At 36.8% G+C, this 22,321-nt stretch overlaps 2 protein-coding genes across 8 annotated transcripts in view; both read right to left on the bottom strand.

Moving 5' to 3' along the window:
• Window positions 1-7,938, bottom strand: part of LOC129795895 (uncharacterized) — a 32,469-nt gene extending 24,531 nt beyond the window's left edge. Inside the window, exons 1-2 of one of the 7 annotated variants that reach the window (XM_055837439.1) lie at window positions 7,507-7,938; window positions 5,264-5,609 (exon numbers count right to left, since the gene is read on the bottom strand). In XM_055837439.1, the coding sequence (XP_055693414.1) occupies window positions 5,264-5,309 (46 nt within the window). In that variant the 5' untranslated portion in view covers window positions 5,310-5,609; window positions 7,507-7,938. The remainder of the gene's footprint in view (window positions 1-5,263; window positions 5,610-7,506) is intronic. The other 6 variants (XM_055837436.1, XM_055837437.1, XM_055837434.1 and 3 more) reach the window with 6 other exon arrangements.
• Window positions 7,939-16,757: 8,819 nt separating this feature from the next.
• LOC129794476 (basic proline-rich protein-like) lies at window positions 16,758-18,950 on the bottom strand. The gene has a single exon (XM_055835227.1). The coding sequence runs from the start codon at window positions 18,948-18,950 to the stop codon at window positions 16,758-16,760; it is 2,193 nt and encodes a 730-aa protein (XP_055691202.1).
• Between the last annotated feature and the right edge of the window lie 3,371 nt (window positions 18,951-22,321).

The raw sequence follows: 22,321 nt of genomic DNA, 5'->3' as shown, positions 1-22,321 counted from the left end.
CTGGTTGGGATCTCGAATATTTTCTCAATCGAGGATACAGAAACGAACAAACACCTTTAATGGATTTTCGTCTTGAAATAATTTGAAATATTCACATACAAATGATTTACCTTAATTAAAAGGAATATCTATTATTGAATACCGAATTTAAAAATTTAACTTTTTCCCGTTTACGAGTACATAACGTCCTTTTCTATCATCCTCTCTATTTAACCATAAATCAAATAAAATAGAAGCATTAAAACGTTAACAATTTTCCCTAAAAATTCCTCATTTTTCATCCATAATATTCCCCATGATAGAGCTGTATCAGCCAAGTAATGTGAAAATTGTATGAAAAGCGCCACATTAAAATTTTGCTATATACTATTTCTGTCTCATGCGATAAAAATAGCTCTATGTGGTGTTTGTAAATTACATCATTGGGCTCCACAAGACGAAAAGCGCACCAAATTGCGGCTCAACCATTATAACTGACAAGATGAAAAGCCATAAAAGTTGATTCTGTCGAGAAAATTCTGCTACCTCTTGGAATGATGATGTAATTACATTTAGAAAATATATGGGGTGAATGGGGGGTTGTGGGGGTGATGAGTGAATGAAATTGGAGCTGCAAGCAGAAACTGCATACCGGAACTGTCAGCATTGGTATGAAAAAAATTCCAACAGAGGAGAAATTCTGTCGAAAATATCCCCAAAACTGAAAGGTTTTCTCCATGAGAATGACATTGTAATGTAATAGGAAAAAAAATGAAATGGGAATATTAAAATATTTAAAATTTTATCCAACGTCTAATTGAAATTCGAAGCCATCGCCATATTGGGTGGGTGTCTCACTGGAGAGATGAGGTTGACATTGATTGGGAGGGAGGGGGCACTATGAGACTTCCCGGACATACACTATGTTGATTGTTAATTAAAACAGTTTTGGGCCATCTGGTGCCGAGGAAATGTCTGGATTGCGGAAGAGTAACACACAGCATAAAAGACAACATGATCAATAAATAAACACTGACCTAATCTCGGGCAGTGTGGGGAGAGTCTGTTGATTTAGCAAAAGAGATTTTATGTGCCGCACTGAGACCACATTTTGAGGAATGAATAAACGTCCATCAAATGGTGGTTCCAGATACCGGAACTTCCCAGAATCCCTCATCCGGATTTAGCTAGAAGCGCTCTAACTAAAATTTACATTCATCCTGAATACTAGGAATTACATATTACAATGGATGGACTATGTACGTACAGAATGCACAAAGATAAAATGTTGCAATATTTAAAACAAACCTAGGGCTACATTGTAAAACCGACTAACTTTGTATGGGCTCCGAACCGACTTAGCCGTTTTTGCAATGTAGCCCTCGGAACGTTTTCCTATTTCATTTCTTAGAAATCTTTCAGTTTTGCTAAATGAATTTTTTGAAAATACTTCAATTTCAATATTGAATATTTTATTGAATACTTCAGTGAGTACAGTCATACCCCGCATAATCAAGTCGAGGTTATACTCTTCTCACCCATTAATTTTAATGCGTAAGAAGAGTATAACCTCGACTTGATTATGCGGGGTATGACTGTATTAAAATTAATAATGAAAATTCCTCATAATAAGAAAATCGTCTAAATGCGTATAATTTCACTTCTTTTTTTATTACCTTTGTAAGCTTCCTTTTAAATCTATAGAAAAATTTTCCAAATTTCTCTTTAAAGATTATCATTATTTAATAATCATGCATAATGTCCTTTCTCTGTTGAATTTCGTGCAATGTTAACCACAATCTTATTTCATATGTCAAAATTTTGATTACTTTTTTGTGCAATTGTAACGTTTAACATTTATTTCAAACGTTTGACATTTATAATTTTTTACATTTTTTTCTTACTGTTTCTGTTCTTTAACTTGCCTATTTTTATCGTCTGATTTTTTAAATTTTAAAATTAGTTTTTTAACGTCTTGCGATTTTTTTTTCTAAAATTTAATTTTCAAAAGTTTGACATTTTTTGTTTAACGTTTATTCGTTTTATTCTGTGACATCTAATCCTTGTTTTATAACACGTAGGGCTTTTCTTTTTTAAGCTTTTAGATTTTCTTCTGGGATGTTGTGATTTTTCAAAGTTTTAAAATTATTAAACGTTCGACGTTTTTTTGGCATTTGATATTTCTTTTTTAAATTGACGTTTATTTTTCTAACGTTAGACTATTTTTTTAACATTCATTTTGTTTTCAATGTTTGACGTGTTTTGATAACATTTCAATACGGTCTTTTTGAATTTTTCATCTAATTTTTAGCTTTAAAATTATTTATTTTATGAACTTCAAGAGGGCTGATACATCCAAACACAGCTCCTGGTATTGCTAACACTACTGCAGGATTTAACCAGACTAATAAATTATTTAATTAGTGTTGCAACTTCTTAAAGTGAAGAAATCACCATCTTGCAGGCAATACAAATGTCATCTCCTGTGAGACTTCTTAAGGGAAAATCATTAAAAAAAAATACTTTTTCCTCTCTTGAAGAAAATTCTTGCTTTCCTGCATCCCACAACTTGGAGGGAAATTTCAAGGGAGAATGAAAAAAAAACTTCTGCAAAAGTTTTCGCGAAGGATTTGCCAAAAGTTCCACAACTTCCGCATGGCTGAAAAGTTTATTTTGGGTCACAAATTGAAAATCATAAATAATTTGCTGCTACTATGGGGGAAATGTTTGGCACATGATAAATGGGATGTGGAGTTTTTTTTCTGCGGGGTGAACGAGAGAGGGGAAATTGTGGCCAACAGATTCATCTTTTATTCGGAAAAGGCAAATATTTAATATTTGAAAAAAAAAAATCCCATTTGCCACGCGAATGCATTTTTGGGGCTTTTGCTAAAAATTAATAATTCATTGCAGTTCAAATGGTTTATACAAAAAAGCTCCATATGGTTTAAGGGGAGAAAACCGATAATGCTGCTGCATATGGAATCTTTTATTGGCAATGTGATATGATTAATTTGTGATTGGAGATGAGCTTCTATTGATAGTCAAATCTTCATCATAGCCAATTTCAATGCTAGAATGCTGATATCTCGTCTCAATGGTTTCAGTGTTGGAGCGTTAATTAAGCTGAAAAGCTAGAGTACAATTGCGATAGAGATAGAATTTCCTTTGTGAATGAGTAATAGTGAGACAGAGATAAGTAATTAACTGTGTCAAACAATTTAGAATATTTCAAATAGTCCAATTTTCATGCAAATTCCCATGGTTATGTTGGTTTAATTGACCCTTCCGTGTGGCCCCTAAAAGACGAAGAATTTTTTTCTTCTTTAAATTAACATGGAAATCGATTCTGTAAGTAATTTACTACTTACTGGAAAAAAATCAATAATTTTTTTTTATATATTCTGAATTTTGCTATCAAGGTGTATTTAAAAGGTATAAAGGTTACCTATAATTTTCTTTTTATATCCAAAATGAAGTTCATGAAAAAGAAACGTCCTACTTATGTTAGCGTTCAAATTAAAGTAAATTAAAATGTTTTTGAATTTGATATTAGTATACTTTTTCTATTTTCACTTTTAGCTGGCTTTCATTCAGATTTCTTTAGAATGAATACTGGTGCTATGCAGGAATCTCATGTTAAGAGAAAATGATCATGACATTTTTTCCTGACATTTTTTGTCATTCCCTCTCACTCCCACTAATGTATTTCTGTATCTTTCGTCTTTCTCTGACGCATGCTTCCGACATTTTCATCATTCTTTTTTGTCCCCTAACATGTTTTTCATTTCGTATTATTTTCTCAGTATTTGGGGATATTTTTCCAAGAAAAAGTGAAAATGGGCTTTGCTGAAGTGTTCTCAGTGCCAGGAAAGCCATGAAAAGTGGAAATTTATGGTCATTTAGCGGTCAAATATGTGAAAATGCGCGAAGTGAAAAATCAAAACATTCTTTCCCTGACCAATTTTTACGGGATATTTTTCTGTATTTTCACGACACAAATCACTTCCTGCAGGTTTTTTGGACCTTCCTAAAGGTCATCTGCATACGTAAAGTCTGCCTGAGGTCAGGGAATTGCTTCCTGGATCGTACAAAAAACTCCTGAACACAGAAAAACTGGTCCGGGAGTGAATGTTTTGTTGTAGAAACTGCACAGTTTTCACTTATTTGGCCGATAAATACCCACGATTTTCCACTTTTCACATTTTCACAGGCACTTAGAACACTTCCACAAGTCGCTTTTCACTTTTCCCGAGCTAAAATATCACAATTTACAGAGAAAATAGACGAAAACTAAGAAACGTGTTGACTTCGCAAGAGCTTGAAAAAGAATGTCGCAGGAAGATGTTTTTTTCTGACTTTCTTTTTCCAGCTCTTGTGAAGTCAATGTGTTTGTTAGTTTTCTCTTTCCATTTTCTCTGTAAATTGTGATATTTTAGCTCGGGAAAAGTGAAAAGCGACTTGTGGAAGTGTTCTTAGTGCCTGTGAAAGTGTGAAAAGCGGAAAATCGGGGGTATTTATTGGCCAAATAAGTGAAAACTGTGCAGTTTCTACAGCAAAACATTCACTCCCGGACCAATTTATTCCGCGTTCAGGTGGGATTCCACCACCCAGGAAGCATTTTCCTGCCCCCCCACACAGACCTTCCTTGTTGCAGATGACCTGTGGGAAAGTCCAAAAAACCTGCAGGAAGTGATTTGTGTCGTGAAAATACAGAAAAATATCCCGTAAAAATTGGTCAGGGAAAGAGTGTTTTGATTTTTCACTTCGCGCATTTTCACATATTTGGCCGCTAAATGACCATAAATTTCCACTTTTCACGGCTTTCCTGGCACTGAGAACACTTCAACAAAGCCCATTTTCACTTTTTCTTGGAAAAATATCCCCAAATACTGAGAAAATAATACGAAATGAAAAACATGTTGAGTGCACAAAAAAGAATGATGAAAATGTCGGAAGCATGCGTCAGAGAAAGACGAAAGATACAGAAATACATTAGTGGGAGTGAGAGGGAATGACAAAAAATGTCAGGAAAAAATGTCATGATCATTTTCTCTTAACATGAGATTCCTGCATAGCACCATACTGAATGAATATGTACGTTTACCATGTGAATCTCCCTTCTCTTTTTTGACTGGGAAACATCCCCAACCACCATCTGAAATTCCCCCCAAAAATCCCCATGAAACAATTCACAGAGAAAATGAGCTTTGGGGGGGCTTTACATAAGCACAGAGGGGTGTGATGTTTCCCTGCAAAATGGTGCTTTCAATAAAATAATTACCTGTTGCCAGAATTAAGGGGATCACGATGATGTGTGGTCGAAACATACTTTAAGCTGTTTAAGGGCTCCCAACAATTTTACCTCTGCACACTTTTTCGCACCCACCACAATCACTTTAATCCCATTTGATTCACCAACCCCCTTTCCAAGTCCCGCACACACAACTCAATAAAACTACGCTTCAACACTTTTCCGGGTCCTCTCTGTAAATCACACACTCGTACCTCCGTAAAAGAGAGGGGAATCCAATTGTCTATAATTCTGCAAATTTCATCAAAGGCTCTTCGTTTGGTTGTATATAGCACACTTGAAGAGGTGTGTTGAGCACGCTCAGCGATTTTAATCACTAAAATTCAGTGTTTCGTGAAGAAGATAAATCGGATGTTCCGGAATAGACAGATAGAGGGTATGGGGAAATGGGGGAAAAGGTGTGGAGAAAAAAAACAAGGTGGGAAAAGCGAGTGAGAATAATTGAAAGACAATATGATGATGCCATTTGTGAGGCAAAAATGTGCCAGGAGCTCACTAACAACCGGGAGATGGTTAAAAAATCGACTAGATACCTTGTTACACTGTTAGAAATCATTCTGAGAAAATGTATTGAAATAGTATTTTTAGTTTATAAAGTTAATTTTAATTTTTTTTCAATCTTAAGAGAGATTTTTATTGATTGTGATATTTTTTTAAATTTCTTTTTAATAAGTAATCGTGCATCAGTTTTTGTAATTAACGTGAAGAATTCGGAGATTTTTATCTCTTTCTTCAGGTACAAAATAATTTGGGAATTCTAATCTAACAATCATATTTGTACTCTAATTATTATTAAATGAAACTTAAAATCAATTTATTTCTCAAAGAAAGAGAAAAAACACGAATATGTTCGTTATACTTGTTTCAATCAAAAAGTGCCAGTCCAATAAAAATTTTCTTTATCCTGAAAATCATTCAAAAATTCTCTTTCTTCTTTTATGTTATTCTTTAGAACAGTTTGGATAAATATTTGAGAATATCTCTTCATTGGCATACATACGCTATATATCAAATATAGCAAATATCCTGCCTAAAAGATTTGCGCAGACGTTTTATTTCTTTGCAGTCAGCTAATAAAAATAAATCGTTGATCTTTTCATTCTGATAATCTCATTTGTATTTATTCTATGCTTACTCATTGATCTTTTGAACATGTGGCATGAATAGATATTGCAACATTTAAATTTTATGCTTCAGTTTTCACTACAAATTCCATAAAATAACGTATAAACTATGTTATAATTTATGTTATTTTTAGTTAAATATTTTGTTAGTTTTTATATATAATATTCTTTGAAAAATAAGATCAATTTCTTTGGTTTTTCTTGAGTTTTTTTTTAAATTCTTTACAAGATTTTTTCGTCATTGTGTGCCTTTGAGATATGTCGAGAGCATCATCTGGAACCCGGATATGCCAAAAAAATTTTAGCGGTATGTACAATAAATTTATTATTTGAAGGACTTCTCCGAGCTATCTCTAAGACAACTTTGAACTAAAGGAAGTTTGTTAAATTCTTATAATGATTATCTTTCAAATATCCCGACTTTTTGTAACTTTAAGAAATTTTTAAATTATTTTTAGGAGTTTTAAAAATCAATAAAGCAGTCCCTAATAATAAAATTGAAAGCATTAAATTTAAAATAGACAAAATTTGTATCAAATAATACCCCCAAAAGGAACTTTTCATGAGACACCATTCGATTTCTAACAGTGCACCCTCCGGGGTAGTTGTTGTCTCATATTGCGCGTGTTTTTGCCACCCTTTTGCACATTGTGCACCATCTGCATCGACACATGGGGGGGTAGGGAAATGCCTTGCACGGTAGTATGGATGGAAAACCCAGAGGGAAAATGAATGCGTCTGTTGGAGACACCATTTTTCACCGTGGATTCCCCCTAGGTGTGTATCTACTCTGTGTACGACACTAGATATTATTTTCTCACCCCTTCACCCGATTCCCTCCTGAATTTCCTCGTGAAGGAGTTTGAATTTATTTTTTTAACCAAAAAGGGTTCCAATGGGTGATTTTAGGGGAAGGTGTGGGTGCAAAAAAAATGTCAAGAGGCAGTGAACTTATGTGCCATGGAGAGACAAACATACAGAGAGTTCAGCAATCGATATTGGCATTCAAAGGGGAGAAGCAACAATCTTACATAAAAAAAAAAGATTTGGGGCCAAAAATGGGGGCGAAGATAAATGGCGGGACATTACAGAGTGGACATGTTCTCAAATACACCGCACACCATATATCTATCCATCCAGGAACTTTGTGATTCACCCAGTAGTAGATTTATTCACTCACAACGTCTATTTTAGTCCAATCACCCAAACACACGTCCACCGACAATGTTTGCTGGTTATTCTTGGACGATGCCCGAGATGGGATTTTGTGTAATAAAATTTCGGAATTTTCCACACAATCAGTACTATGCTAAGGCAATCTAGGACAAGAGATTTGCAATTCACTTCCACAAGATTGGCAGACAATCTCTGTCTCTTTTGCAATTGGCACACACGCGATGTCACGCGAAAATTCTTATGCGCGCGGGTCAGGTCAGGTTGCGTATCCCAAATAATTCACAACAGCACCGTGGCAACACTTGGTCATCTATATCATCTCGATGTGACGGTCGAGAGTGTACTGAGGTCGACCAGATGTTTTGAGCGTCTCTGGGCCACGTTGCGCATCTGCATGGGAACGATCAGGAGGGGTAAAATGAAAATTGGAGCTTTGCCTTCCAGTGAGAGCGACACGCGGAATATGCTCGTGAGGGGTACACAGCTCTCTTTCCTCTTGGTTATGTAGGCACAAAAAGACAGCGTCACGCTCAGTGGGCCCACTGACTTCGGGCATCCCATGTCGTTCCCACTCACTGAACACCCACAGATGGTACCACAATACTCATATAGGGCGAACTCTCCGCGATGGGCAACAGAGCGCAAAACCCGGCAGTTTCATACCCCCAGCATACCCATATCGCCCCCGAGACACTCACGGCAAGGGGGCACCCATCCGGAAATATGCATGCATTATCCCAGACCAGTAAGTCTGCATTATTTATTGTTGTATGTCGCTGACTCGAGCCAAAGTGTCAGGGTCTCCCCTATTCATCTCTCTATACTTTGTTGATCTTGAACTATACTGGCATCAGTGAGATTAAATAAAAGAAACAAATTTTTACGTTAAATTAAACTTTTTTGTTAGGAAAATTTAAAAATTAATTGATGGTTGATGTTTTAACATTCTTTATATATAATTTTGCTTCCAATTCAATGAAAAAGGTAGTTTTCTGCTTTTTTTTTTTAAACTTAAATAATAATTATTAATTTTATGATATTTTTAGATATAGGAGAGGGCGGGGTTAATAAAGTCACTTAAGGGTTTGGAAAAAGCCAAAAATATCATATTTCCTAGCTAGATAGAGCAAAATGATCTAAGAAAGAGTTATAGGGCAGTAAATTTCCTAAAGAAATGAGCTAAACATTTCGCTTTATCTATTTGGGAAATATAATATTTTGAGCTTTTTCTAAACCCTTAAGTGACTTTTTTAACCCCGCTCTCCCCTACAATTATTGTATTATTCAAGTCGACTACTTAGTTTCGAATGGTTCAAAACGAATTACTAACAAAATAAAAAAAACTTTATAAAAATAAATTGCAGACAATGTTAAAAATTAAAATATTTATGATAATAAAAATCTTTCGAAGAAACAAAAATGAACTAATTTGATTAAATACATTTTATTTAACCCTTTCGCGCACGGCATGAAACAACACACATTAATTTTTTTACAGGGGTAATTTTTTTTAAATTAACCTGCGATCAGTCGCACGAGGATCATAATGTGAAACATCATGGAAACCGGGGCTAATTCTAAATTTTACTTTAAATTACTTTTTTGAGAAAACGTTTTTACTGATCGTGAAAAATTCCCCTAAACCTCTACAGGTTTATTAGAATATACATTGACTTTAACGTGGAAAATGTTGTTGATGATATAACGTAAAAGAGGCCATAAAAGATATTTTGACTAATAAAATTCTTCCGAGAGCTTCCGCAGAAGTAATATCGTAATACAAAGATCAGATGTTTCAATGTTTTTTCTATGTTTCATGTAATCGCTTAATGAAAAAAATGTCTTCTTCTTCACTCTTACATAATTTCTGTGCTTTATCACGCTATAAATAGGTAAACCGTAGAAACCTTAAATACACAAAAATTGAAAATTTAAAGTTTGAGTCTGTGTGTAACCCACGATGGCCTCTCAAGGGTTAACGAAAATGCAAGAAAATTCTATTTTTTGCTTCAAAATTAAAGGTCGTTAATAATCGGGTATACATCCTCAAGATCCCTTAAATGTTTCGGATCATTTTCTTATAAAGAACTTCATTAAATTGCATATAGGAATTTGTGTTGAATATTTTCAAATATTTTAAGCATTTTGCGTCAATCATTGTTAGAAATTCTTTCAAACATAATTGTACATTTCATCAATTTTAAGTTAATTAATTCAACACAAAACTTTATAACTTTAGTAAAGAAATCTCTGAAATTCTTCGCAAAAATACGGCAATAAACTTTTTTATTTCTCCGTTTTCCATCTTGAGTCAGCGTCTTTAGAATATTTCTTGGCTCATTCAACTGTTGTGGCAGAAACGCTGAAATAAATAAAGCGTTAGAGAATTTCTGGTGTATGGGAACAAGAAAAAAAAGTCTTTTGCATGGCAGAGTGATGGAATGAGAAAAGAAAATATTTTGCGGGGAGTGCAGCAAACGATTCTCTCTCTTGGAACTTATCCAATTTTTCCGTGTATTTTAATCACAAATAGTTTGTTGCTTTAGTGAGGAAATCAACTGAATTTCTGATGTGAAATAAAACGAATTTTGAGAAGATGTTTGACACAAATTTCTCTTATTCCAGTGCACCACTTTGTGCACCATTGTTTGGTATATAGAGGAAACAATGCATTACTTACGAGCATTTCGAGACAGAGCAGACCCTTTTTGTGTATTTTCCCCCATTTAACGTTCCTTTGACTGAACTTCTAATTAATCGCCGCACCACGAAGAGGGACGCACGAGTCAATGTCGTTGCGCTTAAATTCTTTAAGCAAAGAGAGAACGCAGGTAAATGCTAACACAATATTCTTCAGGAATATTCTTCACCATCTCCCGCGCCAAATGGTTTTCCTTTTAAAAATTTACAAAATATATCCCCCGCGAATTGATTTGCTATTTCGGAAATGATTCACATATGATATGCTTATAGCTCCCAATGTGTGCACCAGATGGTCATACTGTCCTCATTCTCTTTAATTCGCTTTGTAAATTTTTTGGCCATAAGACTACGTGTATATAGCTATGAAATCCATGCTGGAGTTATGAAATTTGATAGTGTCGCACTTTTTTTTCCAAAAGGGACAAGAACTCTGAGTGCCACACCAATAAATTCATGTTAATCGCGGACAGAAGGGGCAAACTGAAAAATAAATTTTAAAAAAAATATGTGGAAAAAGTAGAACCACCGCTGAGTCACTTGCACAGGAAATTAATATTCTCCCAGAGAGAATTTTTGCATTTTAAGTGAAGGAACTTTTTTGTTCGTTTTCAGCATTTTTTGAGTCATGTGTATCAAACGTAAGCGCACAAATTTAATGAAACTACGCCATAAAGTCAGAATGAATTTATCAGTTATGGAATTTATGGTTGTAAAAAATGATTCAAGCCACTATTTGCGCGTAGATAGAAAGTATTTTGAATTATATAACGTATAACGTTTCCTTTTCTAACGTTTGATGATTTTTATTATGTGTTTGACTTTTATTTTAACGTTTGTCGTACATTTATTTTTGCGAATTACGTTTTTTTCTGACAATTGACATTTATTCTAACGTTAAAAAGAAGAGTTTCTTGTTTTTAATGTTAGTTTATATATATATATATATATACCTTCTCGTTCTGCCAAATTGTGACGCGCCCAGAGATAGGGAAAATTTCCCCACGCTTGAGTGAGGGGAAATTGTCTTGTTTTTTGTAGAAAATGTTTGTAAATAAATTCCTTCACTCTGTAGCCACTGAAGAAGGCTCCGAACAGAGCCGAAAGCTCTGGAAAAATGTTTTTATTTTCTGGGTGAGAGCCCCTAAGGTTTTTCATCGGTTAAATGGGGGATTTAACCAACAAAAAACCAGGAAAATCATTATTTATTCTAATGTTTAACTTTTTACTCTAACGTTCAACGATTCTTTTTTTTAGTAATTTACGTTTATTCAAACGATTGACATTCTCTTCTTAACGTCTTTTCTCCTTTGAAATTTATCATGTAATTTGAACTCGAAAAGAATTTCCTAATATCGAACTTTAAGGGCGTTTAGTCGCCAAAAACATTTATCCTGTCTGCGTTAAATGGCGTTAAAAATATTAAAAATAAAAATAAAAAAGTCCTTGAATTTCATATTGTTCAAAATGTTTTTCGAATCAATAGAAATTAACGAAAATTTATTTTTAAACTTAAGAAAAATTAATACAACCGGTCGATTCTTATTTTTGCAAAACCCTAGAGCTGATACTTTAATTTATTCTTCAAAAATTCATTCAAAATATTCTCCGACATTGTTAATAACTCATTTTTGTATAAATAAAAAATAAAGAGACGGCAATCTAAATCACAAAATATCAGAGAGAAGTCATAAATATTATTGGAAATGTCTTAAAATAATGATAAATTGTCAACACTGAGAAACAGACTTTAGAGATAATTTATTTATAGAAATAGAACAGGAAATCTTTGAAAGAATTTCCCACTTCCCTACAATGCATAAAAAATTTATGAGCAAAAGTGCCAAGCCAATTATGGAAAATGCAATGAAATTATTAGTTTTTTTGCATAAAAATTCATTTAAAAACTCATTTTAATATTCTCATCAATATATTAAAAAATAACTAATATTCAAACATAAGATATAAGTTTAATTTTAGTTGACCCACTTTCCTTAATTTTCTCCTATTAAGGATAAAAAAATGTATTTCTATATTTAAATTCCCCTGAAAAACAATAGCCATTATTAAAACTAAATATATACTGATTAATTCACATAAAAAGCTCCATCGTATTTATTGTTAAAATAAATGTGCAAATTTAATGAGCTTTTCAGTCCATAAAGCCACCTTTGTACCATGCGAACTGGCAATATTTTTTGTCCACCGCATGTGAGTAATTAGTAGTTTACATCTCAATTAGTGTTCACACTCTGGTGTCCATAAATTTTCGCTCCCAAACAAAGGGGAGAGAAAATTGTTTGGAAAGGTGGTCTACAACAGCAGAAAAAAAGCTCCGCGTTGTTTTCCATTAAAAGTTTACTTGAAGGCCTCTAAATGCAGAAAAACTAACTATCAGATCTAATTAAAAGTTCGTCTGGTGGTGTTCAAATTCATATGAGAGGGAGAGACTATTTGTCTGTATGGATGATGTTGGTGCACAAATGCTGAGGCGGGAAGCCCCATGTATGTTCAGGAAAAAGAGGAAAAAAATTGAAGTCAATATTTACAATGCTTAGGGGCTAAGGAAAATTTTCGCAGAAAAGGGAAATTCCCTGGGATTCAATTCCCAATTCATAGTTTATGACCTTTTGCCATAAATTTTAGTTATAGGAAAGCTCCCTTAAGTAGTGGTCTGTGTGGCTTTATCTCTCATACGAAAAGCTTTCTAGCTCAATGATGTATTTCCATTACATTCAGTTTTTTTCTCTCTCTTTCTCTCTTCTGACGCACATCAAAGCTAAATTCATCCTTCTACAGGGACTTTGATTCGAACTTTTGAGAAAAAAAACTAACGAATTAAGCAAATATTGTAATTTACATAAACAAATTTTAAAGGAGTTTACCCGCTTTCCATAGGAATAAAACGTTATTTGTGGAAACTATTGCGACAGGCTTAGTCTTGTATATATGGCCTGAGAATGATAAAAAATGGCTAAACAGTTTTTCTCTTTTAAAATTGAAAAAATAGAAGATTTCCCCAACACTGCAGACAATTTCATCAATATTGCCTTATTTTATTCATACATGAAGCATTCACGCTGATGTTTCATCAATGAATTTCGAAAAAAAAATTTAAGCGTCATCATTCATTAAAAAAACAGAAGAGGGACCAAAAGCTACAATGATGACGTCATTGTTTGCATTTTCAGGCAATATTTTCGGGTCAAAACAATATTGAATTTCCACAACTTCCCCTCCCCCCTACCCTCCCTAAAGCGTGGATGTCAGATGTTGCGGGAACTTTAAAGTGACATCGTTTGTGGTGAAATGCATGCAAGAGAATCCGAAGGAGTATATGTATCTCTAAATGTTAGAACTTTTGCATATTGCAATATGACGTTACTTTCATCAACTCAATTGCAATTCCTTTTGAACATTAATTATCATATCAAAATTATGCTAACGTCAAGAACATCCCGGGCGTAAATAGAAAATGAGGAATCCCATCCGTCGACACATCCTGCAAAATGGAGCAAACTCCACCAAAAACGGAGCGCAATGATGCCATGACCACAAGATTTTGCGAATGCTTTTGAACTCGCAAAATGGAAGACAAAGCACACGCGGGATGCCTAATTTAATTAAAAGCTAAAGGGCATTTTTCCTTCACTTCAAAATAACCACGATAAAAGGGATTTTCCGGGAGGGAATGTAATATGACGCGGTGAAGCAATGAAGGGATTAGAGAATCAGAGTGGTTCAACAAGTACCGAACTTAACATTGTTTGCTACAAAGGATGCAAATGCTTGGAAATATACGAATTTTCCTGGGATTTAAATATTATAAAATGATTTTAAAACATAATTTAACTATTTAACCAAAACAAAAATATTCTTAGAAGAAAACAATAATAAAAAATAATATAAAATAATAACAATAATAAAACAATAATATAAATGAAATCTAAAAAATGAAAGTTTTGTTCATTTTTCAGTGATTTTTAGGGAAATGACGATACTTTTTCTTAATTATTTAACAACGCCCTACAATAATTTATGAACAAAACTTCGTTACATGCAGGGAAATTAACCCTTCCGCGTTCACGTGAAACATGAAAACATTGAAACATGCGCTCTTTTTAACGCGATATGAATGCTTTCAATGCTCTCTGAGCACATTTCTCAGTTAAAGCATAATCTTTGGTCTCTTTTGTGTGAATTTAATGCATTTCTAACTAGAGAAAAACATTAAATTCGTATAAAATTCGGGAAAATAAAATGTTTCACGTATGTCTACGTATGACCCAAAGAACACTCTTTAGGCAAAGACGTCCTGTTGAAACTTTCTTACTCTGTTTTTTATTCGTTATTTTTCAAAATAATACAGATCAGTATAAAATAGAAAAAGAATTAAAAGCTTTTCTTTTTTTTTAAGAGAAAATTAAAGTCAAAGTTGGAAGTTAAAAATTTTAGACCCTCCGCATTGTTAAAAAAATTTTCGCGAAGAAAATTCATTGAAATTAACGCTTCTTAACTCATTTTCATGATGACTAGTGAAATTTTGAAGCAAAAAATTTAAATGAAAAAATTAGAATTTTTCTAGTCTTTTACTTTTAATTTTTTCAATAAAATTCAGATTAAAAATTTAATTTTAACTAATTTCTTTATCCCCATACTGTAGTTTCTTTCTCATTGTATTATTTCAATGCAAGTTTGTATCTATAAATAATTTCAATCACTTGTTTCAACAAACTAGTGATTTATACCACAAACTTAGCTTGAGAAGTTCTTTCGTTTTATTACAAATTTCAGCAAAACCACAACCTGACAACCCTCCCCCCATCCCTTTCTGTTCAAAGACAGAGATATGAATTTCAAATTCAAATACCTCCTTGGAACATTTCCAAAATGTATACATAAACTTATAGGTAGGTACTCTAATCAAAATGTAAGGGATTCAGAAGTGCTGAATTGAATCATTTCTAAACCACACTGGACATGGAATTTGATATCTAAGTACATACATATAAATTTTCTTATGGAAAATGCAACTCAACACTGTCCAAGGCAATCCCACCTTTAGAGTTGTGATTTGCAGTGATACTCTGGTATGTATTTCCTCGCCCATCCCTTGTTCGTGCGGTAGAACGGTGGACTTTCCCAGAGAACTTTCACTCTGGGGGCTTTCCGTGTAAGATTATGTCTTCGATATGGACACCTCAGTGCAATGCATTGGGGGTACCTCAGGTGCTTGCACGAAGAGGGTGGCTTTTTGAAATTCCCCTGAACTGATGTGGAAGATTGTCTGCACTTTGCCACATAAAATCCAACCTTCTTCCTTTTCTATCCCCCTTTTCCACCCACTTTCCTCGCCCCTTCTCCCTCTGGTGTAATACATGCTTTTGCTATACATGAGGAAATCAATATATTGCCATGCTGCTATCTAGCAAATACATCCGCTGTTGAAGGCTCTCAATCCTCCCTAGAGCACAACCCCCCGCCAAAATGATCCAAACATGCAACATCAGAGGTTTGTGTGTGAATGCCAAAAAATATCAGTTTGGCATCACTTTGGACGGTATTGTATTCCAATACTGTTCGCCATTAGCTCAATTGAATGGTGAATTATTCAACCATCACGAGTCTCACGCCCACACAGAAAAAATTGTGAAAGGTTAATCAAAGTGCATCAAATATATGGAGTTACAAAGCAGAATCCTCTCTTAATGAAATATTTTTATTTGCTGCTAATTAATTCCCAAAATACGAGACAATTTATTTATTTTTATACATTAATTTTATTTAAAGAATTTACATGACATTCAAAATTTATGTTTGTCCAAATCAACTTCATCAATTTCATCAGGTTTTTCACCTAAAATCCCAAAATAATACAAAAGTTCTTTAATAACTGCTATGGAAAATTCAAAAATCCATTTTCCAATAATTGATGGAAATATCCTTTCATCTGCATCCAATGGAATTTGTCCCAAAGGTGTATCAATTGAAGCACTCAAAGTATCAACATTTCCAACTTCTTTTTCACACAATTCAAGATTCTTTTCACATGCACTGACGTTTGAATGATGTGCACAAGAGCAGTATTTGAAGCTATTGCAACACTTTTCCGTTGCATTTTCCTTAACACAAAATTCCTCTGCAGATTTACACACTTCTCTTTGATCTTTGGTGCTTATTCCGAAAGATGTAAGACAAACTGAGAAGCTGAATAAGATGAAGAGAAGCTTCATTCTGTTTTAAAGTTCTTTCCACAAATAACTTTCTGTCGTATTTCTGTGCACTTTTATAACGTTTGTAATTATGCTTTTTTCTTATCTTTTCTTTTTAAACAATAAGATGTGTTATCGAGAAGTAATTCAAATGACTTTAAAGACCAAAGAATTTTAAAATTAAATCCACATAAAAGTTCTCATTTTACAATAGTTTTAGCATCGTTAAAGTAATTTAAACAAAATTAATTTCTATCCGAGAATACCTCCTAAAAGACCACCGCTACCTCCTCCTCCTTGGTTCATGTTGTCATTTATACCACCAGCTGGAGCTGGTGCGGGAGCTGGATCCGGGGCTGGTACGGGAGCTGGATCCGGGGCTGGTACGGGAGCTGGATCCGGGGCTGGTACGGGAGCTGGATCCGGGGCTGGTACGGGAGCTGGATCCGGGGCTGGTACGGGAGCTGGATCCGGGGCTGGTACGGGAGCTGGATCTGGGGCTGGTACGGGAGATGGATCAGGAGCTGGCTCTGGAGCTGGATCAGGAGCTGGTACGGGAACTGGATCCGGGGCTGGTACGGGAGATGGATCAGGAGCTGGTACGGGAGATGGGTCAGGGGCTGGTACGGGAGCTGGATCCGGGGCTGGTACGGGAGCTGGATCCGGGGCTGGTACGGGAGCTGGATCTGGGGCTGGTACGGGAGATGGATCAGGAGCTGGCTCTGGAGCTGGATCAGGAGCTGGTACGGGAACTGGATCCGGGGCTGGTACGGGAGATGGATCAGGAGCTGGTACGGGAGATGGGTCAGGGGCTGGTACGGGAGCTGGATCCGGGGCTGGTACGGGAGATGGATCAGGAGATGGATCAGGGACTGGTACGGGAGCTGGATCAGGAGCTGGCTCTGGAGCTGGATCAGGAGCTGGTACGGGAACTGGATCTGGGGCTGGTACGGGAGATGGATCTGGGGCTGGTACGGGAGCTGGATCAGGACCTGGTACGGGAATTGGATCTGGGGCCGGTATGGGAGATGGATCAGGACCTGCTACGGGAGCTGGATCAGGAGCTGGCTCTGGAGCTGGATCCGGGGCTGGTACGGGAGATGGATCAGGAGCTGGCTCTGGAGCTGGATCAGGAGCTGGTACGGGAGATGGGTCAGGGGCTGGTACGGGAGCTGGATCCGGGGCTGGTACGGGAGATGGATCAGGAGATGGATCAGGGACTGGTACGGAAGCTGGATCAGGAGCTGGCTCTGGAGCTGGATCAGGAGCTGGTACGGGAACTGGATCTGGTGCTGGTACGGGAGATGGATCTGAGGCTGGCTCTGGAGCTGGATCCGGGGCTGGTACGGGAGATGGATCAGGAGCTGGTACGGGAGATGGATCAGGAGCTGGTACGGGAGATGGGTCAGGGGCTGGTACGGGAGCTGGATCCGGGGCTGGTACGGGAGATGGATCAGGAGATGGATCAGGGACTGGTACGGAAGCTGGATCAGGAGCTGGCTCTGGAGCTGGATCAGGAGCTGGTACGGGAACTGGATCTGGTGCTGGTACGGGAGATGGATCTGAGGCTGGTACGGGAGCTGGATCAGGACCTGGTACGGGAATTGGATCTGGGGCCGGTATGGGAGATGGATCAGGACCTGCTACGGGAGCTGGATCAGGAGCTGGCTCTGGAGCTGGATCAGGAGCTGGTACGGGAACTGGATCCGGGGCTGGTACGGGAGATGGATCAGGGGCTGGTACAGGAGATGGATCAGGACCTGGTACGGGAGATGGATCAGGACCTGGTACGGGAGATGGATCAGGACCTGGTACGGGAGATGGATCAGGACCTGGTACAGGTGCTGGATCAGGAACTGGTTCAGGACCTGGCTCAGGAGCTGGTTCAGGAGCTGGCTCAGGAGCTGGTTCAGGAGCTGGCGCAGGAGCTGGTTCTGGAGCTGGTTCAGGAGCTGGTTCTGGAGCTGGTCCGGGAGCAGGTCCAGGGGCTGGTTCAGGAGCTGGTTCTGGAGCTGGTCCGGGAGCAGGTCCAGGGGCTGGATTAGGAGCTGATTCAGGATCTGGTACAGGAGCTGGCCCAGGGGATGGGTTGGGAACTGGATAAGGAGCTGGTATGTCTACTGGTGGTACTTCAGTTCCGTTTTCTCCTTCCATTGGTTTTGGTTCTGTATCTGTTGCATCATTGTCAGACATATTTTCACCTGAACCTGAATTATCGGAACAATCTTCGGAATCTTGATGACTATCATATCCTGAACTTTCTTCACTTCCATAGAGAGTGTCCCAATCTCCGCTTCTATTTCCAGATCTGTTAGATTCTTTGGATCTATTCTTATTACATTTTACCAGTGCATGCTCACAATCATCAAAGTCAGGTCGATTTGCACAGACGCAGGCTCTATACTTTTTGCAGCAATCGTCATTAGACTTTTGTTTTCTACACATTGCCTTGTAGTCGCTGCAATATGAATTTTGAGGGGCTGGATACACTTCTTGAAGTGTTAAAAATACGAAGAAACTCAATGAAAGAACTGAAATCTTCATTTTGTTGTAGTTACTTCTGTACTTTAGTTGTCGAATTGTTGGAGCTATATATACTGCCTAAGCTTCATTTCTGGATAGTTCAACACAATAAAATGGATTTGTTGTAGCTTATCAGGGAATGCAATAATACATTTCCTTTTGTATTAAACTTGTGCTGGAGAACAATGAGAAATTATTCTACTTTTGCTTCTCTTATTAATTCACATTTAGAATACCACGCAACGTGTCCCAATTTTTTTTTGCCTAGAATATGAAATTGTTGAGAATATTCCGCACCTGTGATAATCCCTACCACGAAGTTTTGTGTTTCGTTGTTTATTTTTATGGGAATTTCGGCCTGGATTTCGGGGTAGGAGAAATGGCCTCGCAAAAGGTGATAAGATGGTGAATTTAGAGGAAAAGCTCATGGGGTATGTGATACAGTCTTGAATATTAAGCAATGCTCATTGCATAAATCTCAGCCCCACTTTGGTCAATCGTAGCGGGGATGTCGTGTTGTCCCCGAGGGTGGTCCTTTTTTTGCCTAAGAACTTTCATACTTATACCTTCATTCATTTTTTCTTCCCCTTAAAATTAAGGTGGTGGGTATCTTAGCAAGAATATGAGAAACTTGATCTCGAGCACGTTTCTGGGTTGGAGGGAACAGAGGTTGGGTCGTAAAGAAAGCTAAGGGTTCTTCCTACTTTTTGCCTGTGACTTAATTAATTATGAAAACACGCGCCACTTTGCGGATGCCGAGGGTAGCTCACAAGGAAAAATTTAATAACATCATGAAAATTGCTGCTGGCTCAAAAATTATCCCATCAACATTAATTTATTGTTTTTCATGGAGAAAACTCTTTTCCACCCACTCTCACCATCCGGCTCAGTTGAGAAGAATAAAATGAACCTCCTTTTTTTAAGTTATGAGCCCTACGAGATTACAATGTTTTTCTCTTTTGCTTGAAAAATTTCATTCAAAAGCTTGAAGAAATATTTTCTTGCACAGAGAAACTTTTTTATATCAGATTTAAGTGAATTATTTTGTTCATTTTCTTGGAAATGATTTGAAAATTCAATAATTTAGAAGTTTAGAATATCGTGTATTTTACTTAATAAATTATTAAGAATTGTATTTACCAAAACACCCTCTGATATTTACTGTACTTTGTAAGCTTAACTCTGTGAGAGCTATATATAAACATCCTCAGAAACTAGAGCTTTAAAGTTCAACTAAAAATTAATTTTTCACACAATTCTCGACACATTCGCATCCAAAATTCTCCATTTTACTCTAAATGATTTTTAATAATTAAATAGGGTAGGTGGGAGCAGAATGTTTTACTTTAGGAGAATTTTATTCCTTTTTAATAAATCATGAAGCTTTTTTGAGGAAAAAAGTTTTAAAACATTTTCATTGCTTTTTTTTGAATTGCCAAACCGTTTTGACGCTTCTTAGTTAGTCAAATCTTCTTCTTCTTAATATATAAAGCTGAAATTTTTGTTTGTTTGTCTGTCTGTGGCACATGAACTCCTCCTAAACCACTGGGCCGATCTTGATGAAATTCAGTATGGGGGTAGAGGGGGTCAATACGAGTTGCAAGCGCTATATGGGATTCCGCCCCGACTCCCCTTTATAGCGCCCCCACAGAAAAATTGATTTTTCCCATTTTCTACCTGCTGAAGGGTCAAATAACGGGATTTTTTTATTTTTAGAATTTTTCGGTGTACCGTATTATTCATCCCCCTACTAATATACGCCCCCCTTTTATAGCTTAAAATGGAGTTTGCTCACACGTGATTGGGGGCTCGGGTTGACTAGTAGAGTATAAATTTAATAAGAGAAAATCTCTTAAATAGCCCCCTTTTGAAATTCCCAAAGTTTTCCTTTAACAGAGTCAGAGCTTTTGGATTTTGCAGTTAATTTCTCGCAAAATTAATCCTGGTTTTATCCCTCAAATAAACACCACGAAATTATTTAAATCAATTTCCTCTTCTCCACCCACAACTTCCACCTCGGCTTCCGGAGGAGATTTTCCTATTTTAGCAAAACACGAACGCCATTGTATTGATCCTTGGGAGCGTAATTTGTATGAGAGCGGATTCATTTCTTCTCTTGCTGGAAGGCATGCCACAGTTTAGCAGGTGTGAGTTGGGGGTGTTTCGGGAGATTGAGGGAGGTGATTTTTCTGAACGTGCTGCAAAGCTGCAAATAAATATCTTGCGGGGGAAAGATGAATGAATTCCCAAGCAGAGATAATTGGGAGTCATCAATTGAGTGGCGATGCACTCTACACTTGTATATTTTCCACAGTCGTGGTCTAATGAGGAAATTTCTATTTGTATATACTTTCTTATGGTGCTTTCCCCATCGTTTTCCACCATCTTTAATCACCAACGCTAAGCTTCTTTGCTTTTCTTATTCTCCAATCGCTTTTCCCGGGGACTTAAGAATCGTGAAAATGGTGAAGACAGTATCTTCCGTATTTTCAGACTTCTTTAGCTTTCTCTTTTATTGTAGAACTGGAGATGGGGAAGGGGGGGGGGTGAGAGTTATTTTACTCCCACACAGAGTTTTCCTTTCCTCTTCATTCTCACCCTCTGTCCAGCGTATATGTGTGTGTGTGTGCAAATGTAAAATGAGAAGCGGAAAATGCGGAAAGAGCCCATTATGTGGGAGTAAATGTGCCAATCGAACCCACGTTAGCTCGAAAACCCATTCAAATTGATATATGTGTTTGGAAACCAAAGAGAACCCCTCTCGACTTGGACATTTTTCTGCACCATTACCACTTTGAATCTTCGCAAAGGGATTTTCTCCAATTGCCCCCTTGAGCTGGGGGATTGCTATATATGTATATTGGGCTAGTTCACACATGAGAGATGATACACCCTCACTGTGTGATTTACTAAATATATATAAATATACAACCCATAAACGCACACAAAACATCCCCTAGCACACACCCTTAGTAAGGAAAAAAAAAGAGTGCACCACCGAAAGGCATCCCCCTAAAAACAGATTTATTACCGCTTTCGTATGAAATTGATTCAAAAGCTTCTGAATTATTGCTTTTCCCAGCCAAAATTGTAGCTTTTCTTTGTGCTCGAAAACGAGCGGGAACGCGCACAGAGTTGCGGACTCTCTGAATCCATCAAGATAAATTAGAGAATATTCAGGGAGGAGGGAAGTAAGAAAAAGAGCCATTCATTTGCAGAAATCGATCTTCAAAGACACATTGAAAGAAAGTTTGGGTGAAGAAAAGGTCATTTTAGAGTCATTTGTAGAAAAA

Source organism: Lutzomyia longipalpis, chromosome 4 (genome assembly GCF_024334085.1).
Source record: "Lutzomyia longipalpis isolate SR_M1_2022 chromosome 4, ASM2433408v1".
Taxonomy (NCBI): Eukaryota; Metazoa; Arthropoda; class Insecta; order Diptera; family Psychodidae; genus Lutzomyia; species Lutzomyia longipalpis.
The sequence above is the reverse complement of the archived record's forward strand: the minus strand, read 5'-3'. Positions and strand labels throughout refer to the sequence as shown.

Coding starts and splice junctions, on each gene's coding strand:
- LOC129794476 (XM_055835227.1), bottom strand. CDS start 18,950: ATGTGTAGAAAACAAAAGTCTAATGACGATTGCTGCAAAAAGTATAGA.